Source organism: Nothoprocta perdicaria, unplaced genomic scaffold (genome assembly GCF_003342845.1).
Source record: "Nothoprocta perdicaria isolate Ctin4 unplaced genomic scaffold, notPer1 scaffold_50, whole genome shotgun sequence".
Lineage (NCBI taxonomy): Eukaryota > Metazoa > Chordata > Aves > Tinamiformes > Tinamidae > Nothoprocta > Nothoprocta perdicaria.
The window spans coordinates 3,503,966-3,520,280 of record NW_020455755.1 but is presented as its reverse complement, the minus strand read 5'-3'; the positions used below and the strand labels follow the sequence as shown (position 1 = coordinate 3,520,280).

The following is a 16,315-nucleotide window of genomic DNA, read 5'->3' as shown; positions in this document are numbered from 1 at the left end:
ACAGCAACACCCCCCACGCCAGGTACCTGTCCCAGGAGCTCCCCCACACATAGATACCACAGCAGCGCAGCCCCATGGGTTCCAATCCCCCTTGCCCACAGCAGGACCCCCCCTCCAGCATTCCCTTTGACCACCCCTAGCTCTGTTTCCCCCCCAGACCCCCAGCCAAGGTCCCCAGCTTGGGGACCAGTAAGAGGAGCCCCCCCAAGCCCCGGTGTAGCTATGGGGCTGGAGCGGTGCAAGGCAAACACTGAGTCCAGGGTGACAGTGCTGCTGCGAAGGGGCCCCGAGCCCGAGCTCTGTACCGTGGGGAGGGAAAGGCAGCACTAAAGCCCCTCAACACAGGTGCTGCCCACGCTGCGGGGCAAGAGAAGGATGGTTGCTGCCCCCATCGCTGCAGTGTGGGTGGCAAGGTGAGTGCTGATGAAGAGGATAGAGGCTATTCCAAATTAAAAACTCTTTATTTAAATTCTCTCCCATTCCCCTTTCTCCCAGCCGGCCACCAGCCTGGAGCGATCCTGCTGCTTCACCGGGCCCAGGGCCCAGCACTCGCACAGCAGGGAGAGGGGAAGCTCGCGGGACCCCTCGGCACTGGGGGCTGAGCCCCCCAGGAGCAGTGCCACGGCCCCTGGCCCCAGGGCTGCCACCCCCTGCCCCACGGGCCACCGCGGGCTGGCGCAGGGCTAGCCCTGACCTCGGGCTTTGCCACGCGGAGCGGCTCACGGTGCCCCTGCCGCAGGGCTGCCCAGTCCCTTCCCGGCCTGCCGGGTGCTGCCCTCATTTGCGCCTGCCGAAGATGGACTTCTTGCTGGGGTTCTTCTCGCCCACGCTCAGCCCGATGAGCAGCCGGGCCTTCTCGTCCTCCTCCTGCTGCTGGATGGTCCCGTCCGATTTGCTCTCCAGCTTGCCCCGGGCCTCCGCGCCGGCCGCCGGCTTCAGGCGGAGCTTCTCCTTGATCACCTGGCACCAAGAGGTGGCCTCAGCGCCCGGTGGCTGCACCCAGCCCCTGCACCCTTGGCGTGGGCGAGGGCCTGGGCTGCAGAGCCAGCCTGGCTGCTTCCCATGCTGGAGATGGAGCCACCCGCACGGGGCTGCTCGGAGCAGCCCCAGCTCCCTCCCTGTGAGCAGGGAGAAGGCTGAGAGCTCGGGGACCCTGGTGGCCCCAGAGAGGAGAAGAGCAAGGCAGCAGTGTCCCCCGTACCTGTGCCACCAAGGCCTTGCGGCTGTCCCTCTTCACCGCCATGGCAAAGTCCAGCCACGTCCACGTGTTGTTGTGGTACTCCAGACACGGCAGCACTAGGTTTAGGTCTCCCCAGTCCACACTGTTCTTCTCGCCCTGGACCGAGGACAGGGGAGTCACCCAGTGTGGGCCAGTCCCCCAGGCAGTCGTCCCTGGCCACCCAGCACCCACATCCCGTGGCCGGCAGGTCCCTCACCTTGTAGCTGACGCAGAGCGGCACCTGTGGGATCTTGATGTAGATGAAGGAGTTGTTCATGGCGGCACGCTCCTTCATCTTGTCGATGTCATCCACGGGATGCTGGAGACAGAGCCAAGAGCATGGGGCCATGGCCCTGTGTCACCAGGGAGCCATGGAGGGGGGCTCCACAGCAGATATCCCAAACTTTCCCAATCCCAAACTTGCGCAAGCAGGGGCTCAGGGCAGCAGCAGGTACCTCGGGTGCTTTTCGGAAAGATCTTCTGACCCCCGACGTCCGATTCAGTCCCTGAGCGACCCCCTTGCCTGGGCCCAGCGAGTCATCGGCCACGATGAGCTGCCGTGGCTTCACCACGGGGATCCCTGGGACAAGCACAGAGCTGCGAGGGGCTCCTGGGCACGGGGAATCCCGGCACCAAGGGCACCTCATGTCACCGGCCCCTTCCCAGTTTGCCTGCACGGCCTCAGCTGGAGACCCCAGAGCAGATCATACTGCACCAGGCTAGGCCCATCCAGTCCCTATGTGTCCAAATCCCCAGGAGCCAGGCGAGAAGGACACGACGGCTGGTGTTCTGTCTGGGATCAGCTACAGCCCAGATCCTTCGCAGCTTTGGGGCTCTCCTGCTCACAGAGGAGCTCAGAAGTCCCTTTTACTCAATGCATGACACACTGTCAGCTGCCATAAGCATGTGCTAGATAAAACTGAAGTAGCTTAGGAACATCACTGGTGCCAGGAAAGAGAAGGACTCAACTGTGCCATCTGCCTCCCACTCCTCCTCACCTGTTGTCACCAGCTTGGACTTGTCTTCCTCATCCCCCACCTCCTCCTCCTCCACGTTGCGGCCAGGGAAGAAGAAACCCATCATCCTGTGGAAGAACTGGTGGGTGAGCTGGATGGTGAGGGGCACCACGTTCACCTGTAAAGAGAGCAGTGTGTCAGAGCCAGACAGATGGTGCCCATGCCCTGCAGGTGCACGTCACCTCCTGGCCCAGTCTCGGCACCTCAAAGTGCTCCTTGATGGAGATGCCTCCCACGGGTGGCCGGACCTTGCTGAAGATCCTCAGTGCCAGCTGCCGGCCAGACTGGCAGGAGCTCTGGGGACGCAGCACCACCTGCAGGGAACAGGGTGGGTGGCTGGGGTGAGGACAGGCCAGCCCACCAGGCCGGGGCCTCCCACTCCCAGGGCACCCAAGGGAACTAGAGGTCCCCAGGATGCAGGACAGATGGCCTGGGTTGAGGACAGACCAACCAGTTGTGCCTGTGCTGCCTCCCTGGCCAGAACAAGCAAGGGTCCCATGGCTTCAAGGAACCCCAGGTACAAAACAGGTGGCCTGCAGATAGGCCATGCCAGGACACCCTGGGGACCACGCAAGTCAGAGGGGTGAGGACAGACCCAGCCATGCCTGGCACCTCCCAACTGCACCCCGCTCCAGGCCAGGCAGCCCAGGGAATAGGGCTGCTCCCCCTCGTTGCCACTTGCCTTGTACACAGCGTTGGGCAGCAGGTTGTTCATCGTGACCCAGCCCAGCTCCAGCAGATGCTCTGCAGTGTCGTCGGACTTGTTCACCTGCACCCACACATGTCAGTCCCACATGCTCAGCCGCGGCCCGTGGGCTGCCCAGGCCCTGGGCCGGCTCTGTACCTTGCTGTAGAGGAAGCGCTGGAGCTCCAGCTCGGCTATGCCCAGCTGCCCATCCTCCTCGGTGAGGCGCCAGCGCGCCTGGGCAAAGTAGAACTCGGTGCGCCGTGCCACGCTCACATCCTCCGGCTGCTTCCGCAGCTCCATCTTGTTGGCTCGCTGCAGTTGGAAGTCCTTGAAGCACCTGCAGCACGAGAGGTAGTGCTGGGACACAGGAGCTCTGGAGCAAGGAGGGTACAACTCCCTCCTTCGCCCCCTTGGCAAAGCCAAATTCGACTCCTACCTGATCAGTATGTTCAGCTCCTCGCTTTCCAGCTGCAGGTCAGCCTTCTCCTGGCTCAGCTGCTGCTGCAGCCTGTGGTTGAGGTCGAGCAGGCTCTCGTTTTTGCTGTCGTCTTGCAGGGACTAGAGGACAGAGAGCTCTCAGCACCCTCCACTCTAGAGTGGGGACCCAGGGAAGCCAAGCCGTGCCAGGGCTGCGAGCCCACCTTCACGTTGGAGTACATCTGCTTCTCCAGCTGGCGGATCTGGGCGACGTGCTGCCTCACGGCCTCCTGAAGGTGCAGGATGCTGCTGCGCTGCTCCTCGGGGTTGCTGGAGATTTCCAGCTGAAAGCGCACTCGCTGTTTCTTCTCGCTGTGCTCCTGGACACGGGGACAGGGGAAGGTGAGGAGTGTCCTGGGCGCGGACAAGTGACATGGCACAGGCGAGTCACCCGGGGCCATGCGGGTACCTTGCGTTTGGGCTCCACGTGCAGCAGCAGGTTGTTGACTATGTCAAGGATCATGGCATACTGTGCAGGATTGGTAGAGATCTCCAGGTCGTGGTGGATCAGTGTGAACGTGTCCACAGCTCCTGTGGGGACACACAAAGGACATGTGGACCCCCACAGAACCAGGGAGAGCACCTCTCATGATGCATCTGGGGACCAGCATTAACAAGGCAGACAGCGATCGAGAGGGACAGGGAACAAGCTGAGGTGGTTCACTAGCTCCAGGAGGCACAGCATGTCCAGCATCATCTGCTGCACGGCCATGTGGCTGGGCATTGCTCCTGTACACACCCCTCTGATCACAGCAGGGACAAGACAGACCATCCCTGGACTCACCAGGCAATTGTGCATCAGCCCAGAGCTCTCCCCGCTGGGATGCCTGGACGTACTCACCTTCCTGCTTCTTCAGCAGATCCTCCTTCTCCTGGTTGGCGGGAGTTTCGGGGGGTTTTATCTGCGTGGCGAGCTCGGGGTCGATGTCGTGGCTGTAGCTGATATAGTACATGCGGCAGCTGCAGCGGGAGATGATCCTCTGCACCTGCTGGGTCTGCTGTACTTCCGAGGGCTGGTTCCAGTCTAGGGCCAGGCAGGGGCACCACAGTCAGAGTGCTGGGGCTGCAGCGCCGAGCATGGGGCTCGGCGCAGCAGGCCAGCTCCTGGGGAGAGGCTGTAGCTCTCAGCTTTGGGGTCCCACGGAAGTGGGTCAGGGCAGGCTCACCGGCCTGTGCCACGGACAGTACCTGTGGTGGTGCTGACCATGCCGCCCACCGCCTGCCCACTCTCCATGAGCTCCTGCACTGAGTCCAGGCTCCGCTGCCGATGCTCTTCGATGTTCTTCACCTGGGGACACAGGAGGCACCGGTGGCTGTCCCAGCTCTCACTGGCAGTCCTACTTGCCCTCCACGCAGCTCACTCACTCACTGAGCCCATCCCAGCTGCCCTGGCCACTTACCTCCAGCCAGAGCTGCCCGTGTTCCCTCTCAGAGGGGCTGCTCTCCGTCGTGGCAAAGTACTGCATGCCATCAAGCAAACAGGTCCAGGACGTCTTCTGCTTCAGCGTGTCCCCGTACCACGCAGGGTGGTGCTGGCACTGCAGCAGCTGGGCCTTGGCAGCAGACACGATCACGCAGCCCTCCGTCTCTGCCCCGCGCAGTACCATCTGCAGGTGAAAGACCCCGGGCATGAGAGGAGCCCTCCGAGGCTGGACATGACTCACCTTCACAGCAAGGCCACAGGCAGCGAACAGGGGCACAGGCAGGCTGGCCAAGGACAGGTACCTGGCAGTTGACCAGCTCGATGAGGCAGTTGCGGTTGAAGATGTCATCGGTTTGGCAGGCAGCAATGCCACAGAGTTGCTCACTTGCCCCTGACTCCTCCTCTGTGAAGACCACAAACTTGTCCGTCTCCTCGATGAGCTTCTGCAGCATGTAGGCCCCTGGGGAAGGAGAAACGGTCAGTACTGGAAGGAGACGGACTGGCTTGGGAAGAGGGAATGAGCCCAAACATCATAGCCTTGGGCTAAGATGCTACATGCAGCAAGGCCCTTGCTGTGTGGGGCTTCCCTCTCGTTCCCAATGCCCTCCATCCCTGCACGAGATGAGCACAGGAACAGAGTGCAGAAACAGGGGTTCCCTAAGGGGTCTGAGAGCCCTGAGCCCAGAGCCAACCTGCCCTCCTGCATGCCAAGCTCACCCCCCGAAGAGGCTCTCTCCGGTCGGCCGCTGGTGATGGGGGCAGTCACTCTGGCAGGGACGGAGTGAGCAGAGAGTGGGCCCCTCTTCAGCTTCTTGGCTTGCAACTGCGTGTCAATCTTCAGCCCTTTGAGGGCCTCGGTGGACAGGTTGCGCTTGAGCACGGCTGCTTTCTTGTAGCCGTCGTAGAGGCCGAAGGCGATGTCCCGGTTCGTGGTGGTCCAGGATGCCCGCAGGTCCACCAGGTGCAGCTGGTGCGTGTGGAACCCGTCGTCCCCATCCCGCAGGGGCAGCTCCTGAGCACAGAGGGTCAGAGCCCCATCACTAGCCCAGGTACAAGGACATGCAGAGGCCTCACACCTGAAGTTCAGACCTGCAGGTCTGACCCTTCTCCACCCACATCCCTTCCCCAAGGCACCCAAAGACCACGGTCCCCTGTCCTGGGGGGAAGCCATGAAGCCAGTGCAGGCTGTGTTATGCCTGTCGTGCCCTGCCCTGCAGTGGTACCTCCTCAGCCGTGCGGTTGCTGTGCCGTTGGTAGGTGAGGGAAGACAGGCTCAGCAGGTGGGTTTTCTTGACCAGCGTGTCGAGCCGGTGGTCGGCGTTCTCATCACAGGTAGAGGCCATGAGATGCACAGTGACCTGGCTCAGGTCGCTCACCATCTGCGTGATGCTCCACTCGGAAATGAGGCGTCGCATCACTGTACCCGCTGGGGACAAGGAGAGGGGTCAGCTGCGCCCTGCCCTGCCCAGGGCTACTGCCACCAGGGCCTGGTCTCACCTTGTGGGATGAGCCGCTGGGTGCCACGAGTGAAGATGTGTCCCTGACAACACTCCACCTGGATGCCCCGCTGCTGGGCAAAGGAGGCCCAGTAATGCACCTGCGAGGGGACAGACAGCGAGGGCTGAGAGCCCAGCTGAGGGCAAGCAGGGAGGAAACTTGGGGTCCCAACCCCAGGACTTGCCTGCAGCTGGGGGAAGAGCGCCGTGTAAGACAGTTGCTTGTAGTGCTGCCCCAGCTTCTTCTTGCTGGGCTTCATGTTGTTGAAGAGTTTCCCACGGCAGATGGGGCGTGTCACGCTGGTCCACGTGGCCCAGAAGTTCTGCATCCAGCGGAGGGTGCTGCTGTAGAGCAGGATCCGGGGCTGGGAGTGCTCTGGGGATACACCCGTCATCAGCACCGCAAGGCAGGGGCACAGCAACCCCTCGATCCCAGCTCCCCCGCCTGGTGAGGGGGTCCCGAGGGTGCTGCCACTCACCCTCGCTGGGCCGCGTCAGGTCCATGCGGATGGAGAGGTTGAGGTTCTCGGAGCGGAAGGCACGGTACGAGTCGTACTGCTGCCCCACTGGCACCTCGGGCAGGAAGTCGGGCGAGCGCAGCACCACGCCGTGGTGGTCGTGGGGGTTGCCGTGGCACAGCCACTGCATGTCCAGCGTCATGCACAGGTCAGGCAGGTGCAGGAAGCAGCAGTCGTCGTATCTGCATGGAGACAGAGGCTGCTGGTTACTCCCCCAGTACCACGCAGCAGCCCTCGTGCTCCTCAGCCCACGCTCACTTGGAGGCCGTCCGGACATTGATGTCTAGGTTGCCCTTGAAGACGAACTGCCCAGGTTTCCACTGGAAGGAGAGGTGGCTCCACTCCCAGTGCATGTTCTCTGTGGTGTTGTAGGGGTCCTGCAAGGACAAGCATGGGATGAGGCAAGAATAAACCAGCCCTTCTGCTCTCCATCCCTGTGGCACTCACCTCGGTGGCCAGCTGGTGCAGGTTGGCCTGTTCAATATCCATGTGCCAGTCCCCGTGGAAGAGAAGGCGGCTCTTGTCCCACCAGGGCAATGGAGCACTGGGGTCCTCTGAGGGCTTGGTGAGGAGATCCACGCACTGGCCGATCAGCGTCCAAGCTGGGTCCCAGCAAGGCCCCCAAACGATGGTGAACTGGGAGATCTCCGCTGGGGACACAGGGCTTGGCTCAGCTCTCAGTGGGTCCCACACAGCCCCCATCTCTGCCCTGGCGCAGAGCCCTGTCCCCGCTGCCTCTCCGGCTCTTACAGTGGAAGTCATGGTAGAACTTCAAGGGTGGCATGTTCCTCTCCACGGTCACATCTCCCCAGGGCAGCCCCAGCTTCAGCGTCTGGCGGCGCCGGGAGCAGGTCTGGCCGCACTGCTCCGCTCCGATCAGCCGGCCCGAGAGCTGCCAGTTCCGGATCTCAAAGAGGTAGCGAGGGTAGTCACGGATCCGCACTGCGGGGCACAGGCAGGGCTAGGGTACAGGGCCACAAAGGGACACTGCTCCAGTCCCCTATTCTGGACCATGCCAGGAGACACAGCCCCGTCACTCTCCTGTCTCTGTTCTCTCCCCACTCCCTTAATCCTCTGGAAACCATTTCCCCAGCTTGGCCACAAATCACAGGGAGCCAGTAGGTCTCTGACCACACAGTCACCGAGCTGTACTCGGAGGACACCCCGCGTGGGGCCACTCACCAAAGAAGCTGCCAACGCTGCCCTTCATCATGCGGCACCACTGGGTGACCATCTCCAGCCCCTCAGAGGGGAACGGGCTCACACTGTCTATGTCTCTCATCTGCTCCAACACACGCTCCGTGCCGTGGAAGGACTCATCAGCCAGGGCCACCAGCTGAAGGTGGGACAGGGTCCACGTGAGCAGGGCCCTGCGCATGGGAGTGTTGGCATAGAGGCGCCGCGAGCGCTGGATGTAGATCTCGATGTTCTTCTTCTCCAGCGAGGCGTAGAGCTCCTCTATCTTGCGGGCGGGCAGCAGCTCGCCGTGCTGCTTGCGCAGCGCGGCCACCTTGGCGTCCAGCAGCTGCAACCGCTTGGCGCTCTCCTTGCTCTCATCTTTCATCAGCTCGTAGTTGTCTCGCAGCTTCACCTCGAAGATGTCATCCAGGAAGACCCAAGAGAAGTGCTCCACCTTGAGCAGGAGGTCGGGGGGCAGAGCGGTGCTGGCAGGGCGCCCGCGTCGGTGCAGCCCTTTCAGCCACTTCTGCACACCCACGGCAGCGTCCAGCGTGCGGGAAAAGTCATACTGGTAGGGGAACTCGATGGTCACGCTGGCGAAGGAGAAGGCCCAGCCGCGGTTGCGGAGGGTGTGGAGGGTGGGGAAGGCGCAGCGGTGCAGGATCACCTCCTCCAGCTCTGGCAGCAGCCTCATCTCCACCTCCTTGAAGCTGAAGATGCTGTGTCCATCAAAGCCGGCTGCCAGCTCAGGGCAGTAACCGTGCAGGGCGCCACTGTGCCAGTTCACCGAGGCCCGTTCAGCAGCCAGGCTGATGTAGTTGGCTTCAGAGACAAAGGCTGTGACTTTGGCAGAGCTCAGCTCTAGCAATAGGGACAGAAGTCTTTTGGGGGGAGTCCCGTCTGCTTGCGGGGGGCCTGGCATCTCCGCAGGGACGGCTGCCTCCAGCACTGGGCCCTCCAGGGGCAGGGAAGGAGGTGGCCTGTGGCCAAGGGCGCTCCGCAGGGTGTCGTGGCACTGCAGGGTGGCCAGGGTGTGATGATACAAGTGCATGTGGTCGGGCGGGCTCCACAGCACTGCCAGCCCCTCGCCGCACTGCACCTATAGCGGCGAGAGCAAACAGTACCCAAATTACTGCCAGCTCCAGCACAGCCCCCTTCCCCTCTTCCCTTTCGATGCCAACCCACTCTCCCTCGGCCCAGTCCATCCCAGTCCCTCCAGCTGCATGACAGAGCAGAGTCCAGAGCCTTCACCAACCTCCAGGGAGCGGATGCTGCTGTGGTAGGTGACAGAGAGCATGGAGAGGCTGGCCACTGGGTTGGGGATGGCAGGGGCTTTGCAGCACGGCTGCATTTTCTCCGTGATGCTCTTCACCAAGGCCAGCACCATGCCCTGGACACTGACTGTGCAGCTCTCGGCACTCCCCAGGACAGTCAGTGTGTCCAGCCGCAGCTCCAAGGCACCTGGACAGATGGCACATCAGCACTGCAGGCTCAGAGGAGGAACATGTCGCATTCCTTTGACCACTTTTGAACAACAATCTGGAGACAGCCTGGAGGCTACAGCTGCACTTACCAACCAGGGCAGAGAGCGTAAAAAGATTCACGTCCTCCACCTTCAGATCCACCTTCCACAGCAGCCCCCAGGGCTCCGCCGGGGAAGAGGGTGGCTCCTCTGCGAGCTCTGCCCCGCTGCGCTGCGGGCAGAACAGGCGCAGGACGCGGGCCAGGCACTCGGTGCAGGTGTCCGACGACTCCACTTGCAGCCCGCGGATGGTGCAGTCCAGGAAGAGCGTGTCCGACTGAGCGCTGGACATGCCCAGCGGCTGGTTGTAGCTGCCCTGCAGGACACACAGGCCAAGCACTCTTGGGATGCAGGATACCCTCTGCTACAGCATGTCCCCGTGCCCCTTGCACAGCGTTGCAGGCGGGCAGCCCCCCGCAGAGTCACCCCTTGGCTCAGCGCTCACCTGCAGGTTGAAGGAGTCCAAGATGAGGGCCTCTCCCCACACGTGCATGTTGGGGGGGTGCGGGGCGCGCTGGATGTGCGAGTCGTTGCCCACGCGCCAGCAGAGATGGTCCACGGCCAGCACCGCCCGCTGGTGCACACTCTGGGGCCGCAGGTGCTGGTAGTCTGCGGGCACAGAGCGGGAGGCCAGTGTTGGCAGGCTCGTGGTTGCCCGACAAGTGTGCCAGTCCAAGCAAGGCACAACTCTATCGGGCTCAATGATCTTGAAGGTCTTTTCCAACCGTAACAATTCTAAGACTCTAACTCAGACACAAGCAGGCAGCAGTGCAGCAGCCCCGTGCCAGGCACGGACACAAGAGCAAGCACAGAGACCTCCCCATTCTTGTGCTGCAAGCCCAGGTCACAGACAGCCCCTCTGCCTCTGTAAAGCCCCTTCCCAAGGAGGGCTCGGAGACCCCATGGGCACCAAGGGACGGCCGCTGGACTGTACCTGCAGAGATGGAGTTGAAGCCCAAGGCGAAGGGCGGCGTGTCCCCCAGCTGCACTGATACGTTGACATTGGATAGCGAGGCACACAGGATGATGGGTGCTATGATTTGGGGACAGCTCCTACACAGGATGAACATTGTCTGTTACTGGAGCACTGTGTGCCAAAGAGCTGGCCAGGGGGCAGGCCCCCAGGGACACCTTTTTGGTGACTCCCTGCCCACTGTTGGCCTCCACGCAGCCTCCCCTTCCCGCGGCCGTGCATGAAGGCGCTGTGTGTCCGGGCACCCTGCCAGGGAGCAGCCAGCCAAGCTGCAACCCTGGCAGCTGCGCTGAGGCTGAGTTTACCTGCCCTTGTGACCTTGGCTGGGGACAGGCACTCCCTGGCTCCTGTATTCCTGCGCCAACAGGCCCAGCCAGTGTGAAAACTCTTGGTGGCGATAGTGGATGATGCACGTGTTGAGCAGCACAGCAGCCGAGAGGTCAATGGCTGTGACCTAGTGGGAGGAGAGCACGGGGTGGCTGCAAAACAGCAGGAGGAGCCAAGTCAGCCCCTCGAGTGACAGGAATGCGCCTGGTGCTTGCTCACTTGCACACTTGTCTTCAGGGAGTTGAGGCACACGATGCGCTGGCGGCTCTGGGACAGAAGAAGGCCATCTGGTGAGAGAGGAGCAGAGGTGAGTGGTGCTGGGGAACATGACTGCAGCCCTGCTCCGCAGGTGCCCTCTTGGCTACTTGCCCTCCAGCTGGAGGTCTACACTCATTTGGTCCAGGTCTGAGGTGGGGGTAAAGTTGCGCAGTGGGATCTGCTCCTCTTCGCGCTGATATAGGAACTGCAGCAGCTTCAGGCTCCAGGTGAGGTACCTGTGTGAGAAGCAGGGAGTCACCACCAGAAGGGAACCGTCATGATCTGTGTCTCCCTGTCCCAGCTGCAGCCCAGCACATTAGGAGATGATCCCACCATCCTCCCTAACAGCCTGATATCCATCTACTCTCCTTCTCACTACAGGGGTCCCCAAGGCACACTCTTGTTAGTCTGGCAGGGTAGGCCCAAGCAGGGAATGACACGGGTGTCCCCAAGTCCACATCCCCATATCAATTAGATATGGGGGACAGATCATCGCGATATCAGGATTAGAAGAAGCTCCCCCTCCATCTGCCCCCTCACCTCTTCTGGCTGTTCACAGACAGCACCACGCTGGTGCTCTCCAGCTTCACCTCCACCTTCCTGGGGATGAGCTGCAACGTGTCCCTGCTCAGCAAGGACACGAGCTTCGGGGTCTGCCCCAGGCCTAGGGGAGAAGATACAGGGTCACAGCAAGGCTCCTGTCCAGATCCCTCTCACTGCAGAAGTGTGGGGGCTGCCAAAGCCCTGAGCCCGCCGTGTCCTGACCTGTACTGGGCTGGTCCCCCACGCTGCCGTCCCGGGTCCCAGCAGTCACTCGCTGCAGCAGCTGGCTGCAGAAGAGCCCTTCGTGCAGCTCTGCCTGCAGGGTCCGGACGCGCAGCCTGACACCCACCAGCCGCCGCTTGGTACTGATCTCCAGCGAGAGGGAGAGCGCCAGGGCCACCTCCGCCAGGCACGTGTCATCCTGCACGGGGACAGGGCCAAGGAGGGCATGCAGAGTCTCTCATCCTCCCTGCCAGTGGGTGCTGCAGGTGAAGCTCTGGGCACAGCGTGAAGCTGAGCACTCTGCAGCCAGATGCCCTGCAGGGCACTAGGGCCACGTTGAGCATTGCCTGGCCTGAGGGACAGGCTGCTCTGGAACAGGATCTCTTTGGGTCCCAAGTACTGCATTCCTCCCCTCCGCAGTACTCACCAGCTGGCTGCTCCGTAGCACTTTGCTGTTCACTTTTGTCAAGCTCACCTCGCAGTTCAGGCTGGGGAGACCACAAAACACATTAACATTGCAGGTCCTGCTGCCTCCAAACCATGCAGGGAAACAGAGCTGTGCTGGGCGAGCAGAGCAAGACATGAGCACAGAGCTACCTCTTCCCGTCACTGTCCAGGAGGAGACGCGTCTTGCTGGCCCGAATGTGCCACAGAGACTCAGAGGTGGCCACATGCAGAACCATGATGTTGATGGAGTCCACATGGATGGAGAAGAGCTGGGAGAAAGGTGGCAGGATGAGGGCTGTGGGAAAGCACAGCAGAAACCTCCTCTCCGGGAACCAGGGTCTCACCTGACTAAGGACTCTCAGCAGGGAGGGCTTAAGAGTCAGGTCCCGGCCTTCCTCTCCATCAACCTCTTTGGGAGCCTTCGGGAAGGAAGGCTGGAAGGCAGGGCCCTTCTGGAGATCCGTGCGGATTCGCACCTCACCGAAGCACAGTTCAAAATAGCGTCTGCCAGGGAACAGCAAGGACTGTCACACGAGCTTGCACGCTGCACTCTGGGCCCTGCCCCAGGGACGTGTGGGACCAGCACCACGCGACACTGCCACGCCACAGGACAGCGAATGGCGCCGCCTGCACAGCACAGAAGACTCCAAGAAAAGAAACTTTGCAGGAAGATGCTAAGGGCTGAGCCCAGCCAGCAGGGCCAGGGATGAGGCAGAGCCCAGGCAAAGCCAAGAGAGCAGGGAAGGGGCCGGGGCAGGGGTACATACGGCAGCTCCCGGCTCAGTTTGCTGGAAATCCAGACGCTGTCAATCTCCTGCAAGGACACACATGCAGGTGAGCGTGGCCACCGCTCTGCGCTGTGACACTCCCACGCTCCCGCTCTGCCCACAACAGCCAGCATCACTCGGGATGCACCAAGGAGCAGCCACGCATCCCAGAGCTCAGCTGGGGGAGGAAGAGCCCGGCACCAGCTACAGGGCTCCACAACAGGAGCCAGGCTGCAGGAATTCCCTCCCGGCTCCGGGGGCGGCAGCACCGTCCCGCAGGCCTCGCTCCTCACGCTGGGGTGGGCGATCGCTATCCCCCCGGGACCCACCACGGTCTGCTGCTCCCGCTGGAACTTGAGGCTGACGTTCTGGGCCCAGAAGAAGCCGAAGGAGCCGATCTTGAGCTCCGCCTGCAGCTTCTGGCGACACCAGGTGACAGCCAGGCGACAGGCCAGCCACCTGCGGGGACACGGCAGTGCCGCGGTCCAGCTCCCTGGGGCCGGCTGCGACGGGCCCCCTTCGTGCCCTCAACACCAGCTCCAAGGCACCCAACACCCCTCACCTGCGGTGCCTTCCCATGCCCTACGGCCCCCCACTCTAAACGCCGTGGGCTTCCCCGTACCCAGCTGGGCTCCGGCTCTGTCCCCCACACCTCTGTCACTCTCTACTCATCCCTAGGGCCGCCCTCAAGCGCTAATGAACCCGTTCACATGCTGCCACCCCCCACCCAGCCCTGGGACACCCCATGAGTCTGCACCCAGCCGTGGGTGCCCCCCAAACGCCTGCCACGCTGCATCCCGCCCCCCAAACCAACCCTGTGCACCCCCCGAGCCCCTGACACCCCCAACCCAGCCCTGGGGGCCTCCCCACCGCTGCCACCCGCGCAACACCCCTGGGGTCCCCTACACAGCCCCGCGTACCCCAGCCCCGGCGAGCCCCACGCACCTCGGCACCCTGCTAACCCTCGCGACCCCCTTCCCACTCGTGACACCCCCGTACGCAGCCCTAGGACCCCCCTGCCAGGGTCCCCCTGCAGCTCCCGCCGCACCCCGACACCCTCAACCGCCGCCACCCACTGAGCCCCTCGCCTCCCCCGCCCCCAACCGCCACGACCCACCCCCCAACCGCCACCGCCGCGGCCTCCGCGGCCCTGACCGCGCCAGCAGCCCGGCGAGCAGCGCCACGACGGCGAGGCCGAGCAGCGCGGCGGGCAGCGCCGCCATGGCGCTCCCCGCCCCGGCCCGGCCCGGCCCGGCCGCTCCCCGCCGTCCGGTAACCGGGCGCCGAGCGGGGCCGCCCGCCCGCGCAGCCGGAGTGGCCGCTGGGAGGGGCGGGGCCACGGGGGGCGGGGCCGCCGCGCAGTCACCACAGCGCCCCCTGCCGCGCGCGCCGCCGCGCAGCGCCACTCTGCGGGCACCGGGACGGGCCCGGTTCGGCCGGCGGGCCCTGCGCCGGACCGGGCGGTACCCGCGGCCCGTTCTCCCCGCACACAAAAGGAGCACACGCCAGTGCAGAGCTCAGTTCCTTTATGGTCCCCAAGCCGCGCGGGGCCCCCCGGCAGCGGGGGCTGCCCCATGCCTCCCCGCCACGCGCTCCGCGGCTCCTCCTCTCGCAGCTCCTCTTCTCCTGGTCGCTGTCGCTCCTCTCAGCGTCTCCAAGCCCCGAGGCCCGGCTGCACTGCTGGCAGAGCGACCTCGAGCCCCCGGCGCTGCCCTGCGCCCTGTCCCGGGACGGCGCCCGCGCCCCGGGCAGCACGGGGGTCTCTGCACGGCCCTGGCGGAGCCCACAGGCTGCAGCCGCGGCCGTCACAGCTCGGCGTGGTGCTGCGCGGCCTTGGGCAGCTCGCCGGGCTGCATGAAGATGCCCTCCATGACGCGCCAGTAGTTGTTGGGGCTGGCCGAGGCCATGCCGTGCACCTCCTTCTGCCCGTGGATGGGCCGCCCGTACTGCTCGCCCGTCACCGAGAGGAAGACGTCGGTGGAGGCGTGCTTGAAGCGCACCTCGCTGTCGCGCGCCCAGTACGTCCCGCTGCACACCACGGTCCAGTCGTCCAGGTAGTCGCCCTCGCCGTCCTCCCCGAAGGCGCTCACCTCCTGTGACAGGATGGGGGGACAGTCCGTTACAGGCACCGCTTGCCCAGGGACAAGGGCATCCTGCAAGCAGGCACCTGGTTGGGAACGGGGACTGTATCCCTTGACACGGCTCGCAGTGGAGCACACGGTGCCAGGGACTCGGCATGGCCCCGTTTCTCCATGTTTTGGGTGCCTCTGCACAGGGACAGCTGGCAGGGGCTCCCCAAGTGCCTGGTGTCACAGCAGGGATGCCCAGCAGTGGGGAATGGGGTCAGGCCAGTGACAGGGGCCACTTGGGGCAGGAGCCCCATCTCCACCTGCTGTCACAGCAGGGATGTCCTGGCAGCGGGAAAGGAGGTCAGGCCAGTGCCAGGCACAGGGGCCCTGGCGCCACTTGATGTCCTAGCAGGAACATCCCAGCAGCAGGGAATGGGGTCAGGCTGGTGCCAGCAGCCACTTGGGGGCACAAACCCCATCCCCCGGGGCCACTTGGTGTCACGGCAGGGATGTCACTGCAGTGCGGAAGGAGGTTGGGCCACTGTTGGGGGCCACATGGGGCAGGTGTCCATCCCCCTGGGCCACCCAGTAACACATCAGGGACACCCCAACAGCGGGGCATGGTGCCAGACCAGTGACCAGAGCCACTTGGCGCAGGCGTCCAGCCCCCGGGGCCACCCGGTGCCACATCAGGGACGCCCCAACAGCGGGGCATGGTGCCAGACCAGTGACCAGAGCCACTTGGCACAGGCGTCCAGCCCCCGGGGCCACTTGGTGCCACAGCAGGGACACCCCAATAGCGGGGCATGGTGCCAAACCAGTGACCAGAGCCACTTGGCGCAGGCATCCAGCCCCCGGGGCCACCCGGTGCCACAGCAGGGACCTTGCCCCGGGTCTGCCCGGGCGCCGGTGCGGCCGCACCTGGTTTCCGGAGAGCGGCGAGGTGAAGCGGTGGCTGTGCAGGTTGCGGCCGGTGCCCACGTGCGTGAGGCGGATGGCCTGGCCGCAGCGCACGGGCGCCCCGCGCTCGCACACGGCTGCCGTGCGGCCCCGCACGCGCCAGTAGCTGTTGCCGTCGTCCGCCGCCGACACGCCCGTCACCGACTGCTGCCCGCTGCCTGCGGGACGGCGGAGCGGCGCCTCAGCACCGGAGCGGCGGCGAACGGCGGGG

At 63.9% G+C, this 16,315-nt stretch overlaps 3 protein-coding genes across 3 annotated transcripts in view; all 3 read right to left on the bottom strand.

The window, feature by feature from the left end:
* The window catches only part of LOC112954675 (uncharacterized serine/threonine-protein kinase SgK494), a 3,698-nt gene extending 3,622 nt beyond the window's left edge, over window positions 1–76 (bottom strand). The window contains exon 1 of the mRNA XM_026047926.1: window positions 50–76. Within this exon, the coding sequence (XP_025903711.1) occupies window positions 50–76 (27 nt within the window). The remainder of the gene's footprint in view (window positions 1–49) is intronic.
* Window positions 77–737: 661 nt separating this feature from the next.
* KIAA0100 (KIAA0100 ortholog) lies at window positions 738–14,282 on the bottom strand. Its single transcript, XM_026047742.1, has 39 exons — window positions 14,231–14,282; window positions 13,405–13,534; window positions 13,076–13,122; window positions 12,653–12,812; window positions 12,459–12,577; window positions 12,289–12,349; window positions 11,862–12,060; window positions 11,637–11,760; window positions 11,208–11,332; window positions 11,058–11,125; window positions 10,817–10,965; window positions 10,473–10,591; window positions 9,984–10,147; window positions 9,590–9,854; window positions 9,272–9,477; window positions 8,020–9,115; window positions 7,588–7,779; window positions 7,285–7,487; window positions 7,096–7,214; window positions 6,799–7,019; window positions 6,505–6,695; window positions 6,321–6,420; window positions 6,047–6,249; window positions 5,541–5,835; window positions 5,126–5,283; window positions 4,801–5,007; window positions 4,589–4,688; window positions 4,242–4,424; window positions 3,810–3,931; window positions 3,565–3,720; window positions 3,360–3,481; window positions 3,080–3,260; window positions 2,918–3,004; window positions 2,439–2,549; window positions 2,218–2,353; window positions 1,675–1,799; window positions 1,437–1,538; window positions 1,202–1,336; window positions 738–960 (listed from the first exon to the last, which is right to left on the bottom strand). The coding sequence occupies exons 5-39, from the start codon at window positions 12,542–12,544 to the stop codon at window positions 778–780; spliced, it is 6,294 nt and encodes a 2,097-aa protein (XP_025903527.1). The 5' UTR covers window positions 12,545–12,577; window positions 12,653–12,812; window positions 13,076–13,122; window positions 13,405–13,534; window positions 14,231–14,282; the 3' UTR covers window positions 738–777.
* A 580-nt stretch (window positions 14,283–14,862) lies between these two features.
* Window positions 14,863–16,315, bottom strand: part of SDF2 (stromal cell derived factor 2) — a 2,799-nt gene continuing 1,346 nt past the window's right edge. The window contains exons 2-3 of the mRNA XM_026047925.1: window positions 16,066–16,262; window positions 14,863–15,168 (exon numbers count right to left, since the gene is read on the bottom strand). Coding sequence (XP_025903710.1) covers window positions 14,881–15,168; window positions 16,066–16,262 — 485 coding nt within the window. The 3' untranslated portion in view covers window positions 14,863–14,880. The remainder of the gene's footprint in view (window positions 15,169–16,065; window positions 16,263–16,315) is intronic.

What these genes read in the sequence shown, in the direction of transcription:
- KIAA0100 (XM_026047742.1), bottom strand. Translation starts at nt 12,544, where the DNA reads ATGGTTCTGCATGTGGCCACCTCTGAGTCTCTGTGGCACATTCGGGCC. An exon ending in TACGCTCTCTGCCCTGGTTG is followed by an intron (nt 9,478 to 9,589) that starts GTAAGTGCAGCT and finishes CCATCTGTCCAG; the next exon opens with GTGCCTTGGAGCTGCGGCTG. An exon ending in CCATCAAGGAGCACTTTGAG is followed by an intron (nt 2,354 to 2,438) that starts GTGCCGAGACTG and finishes CTCTCTTTACAG; the next exon opens with GTGAACGTGGTGCCCCTCAC.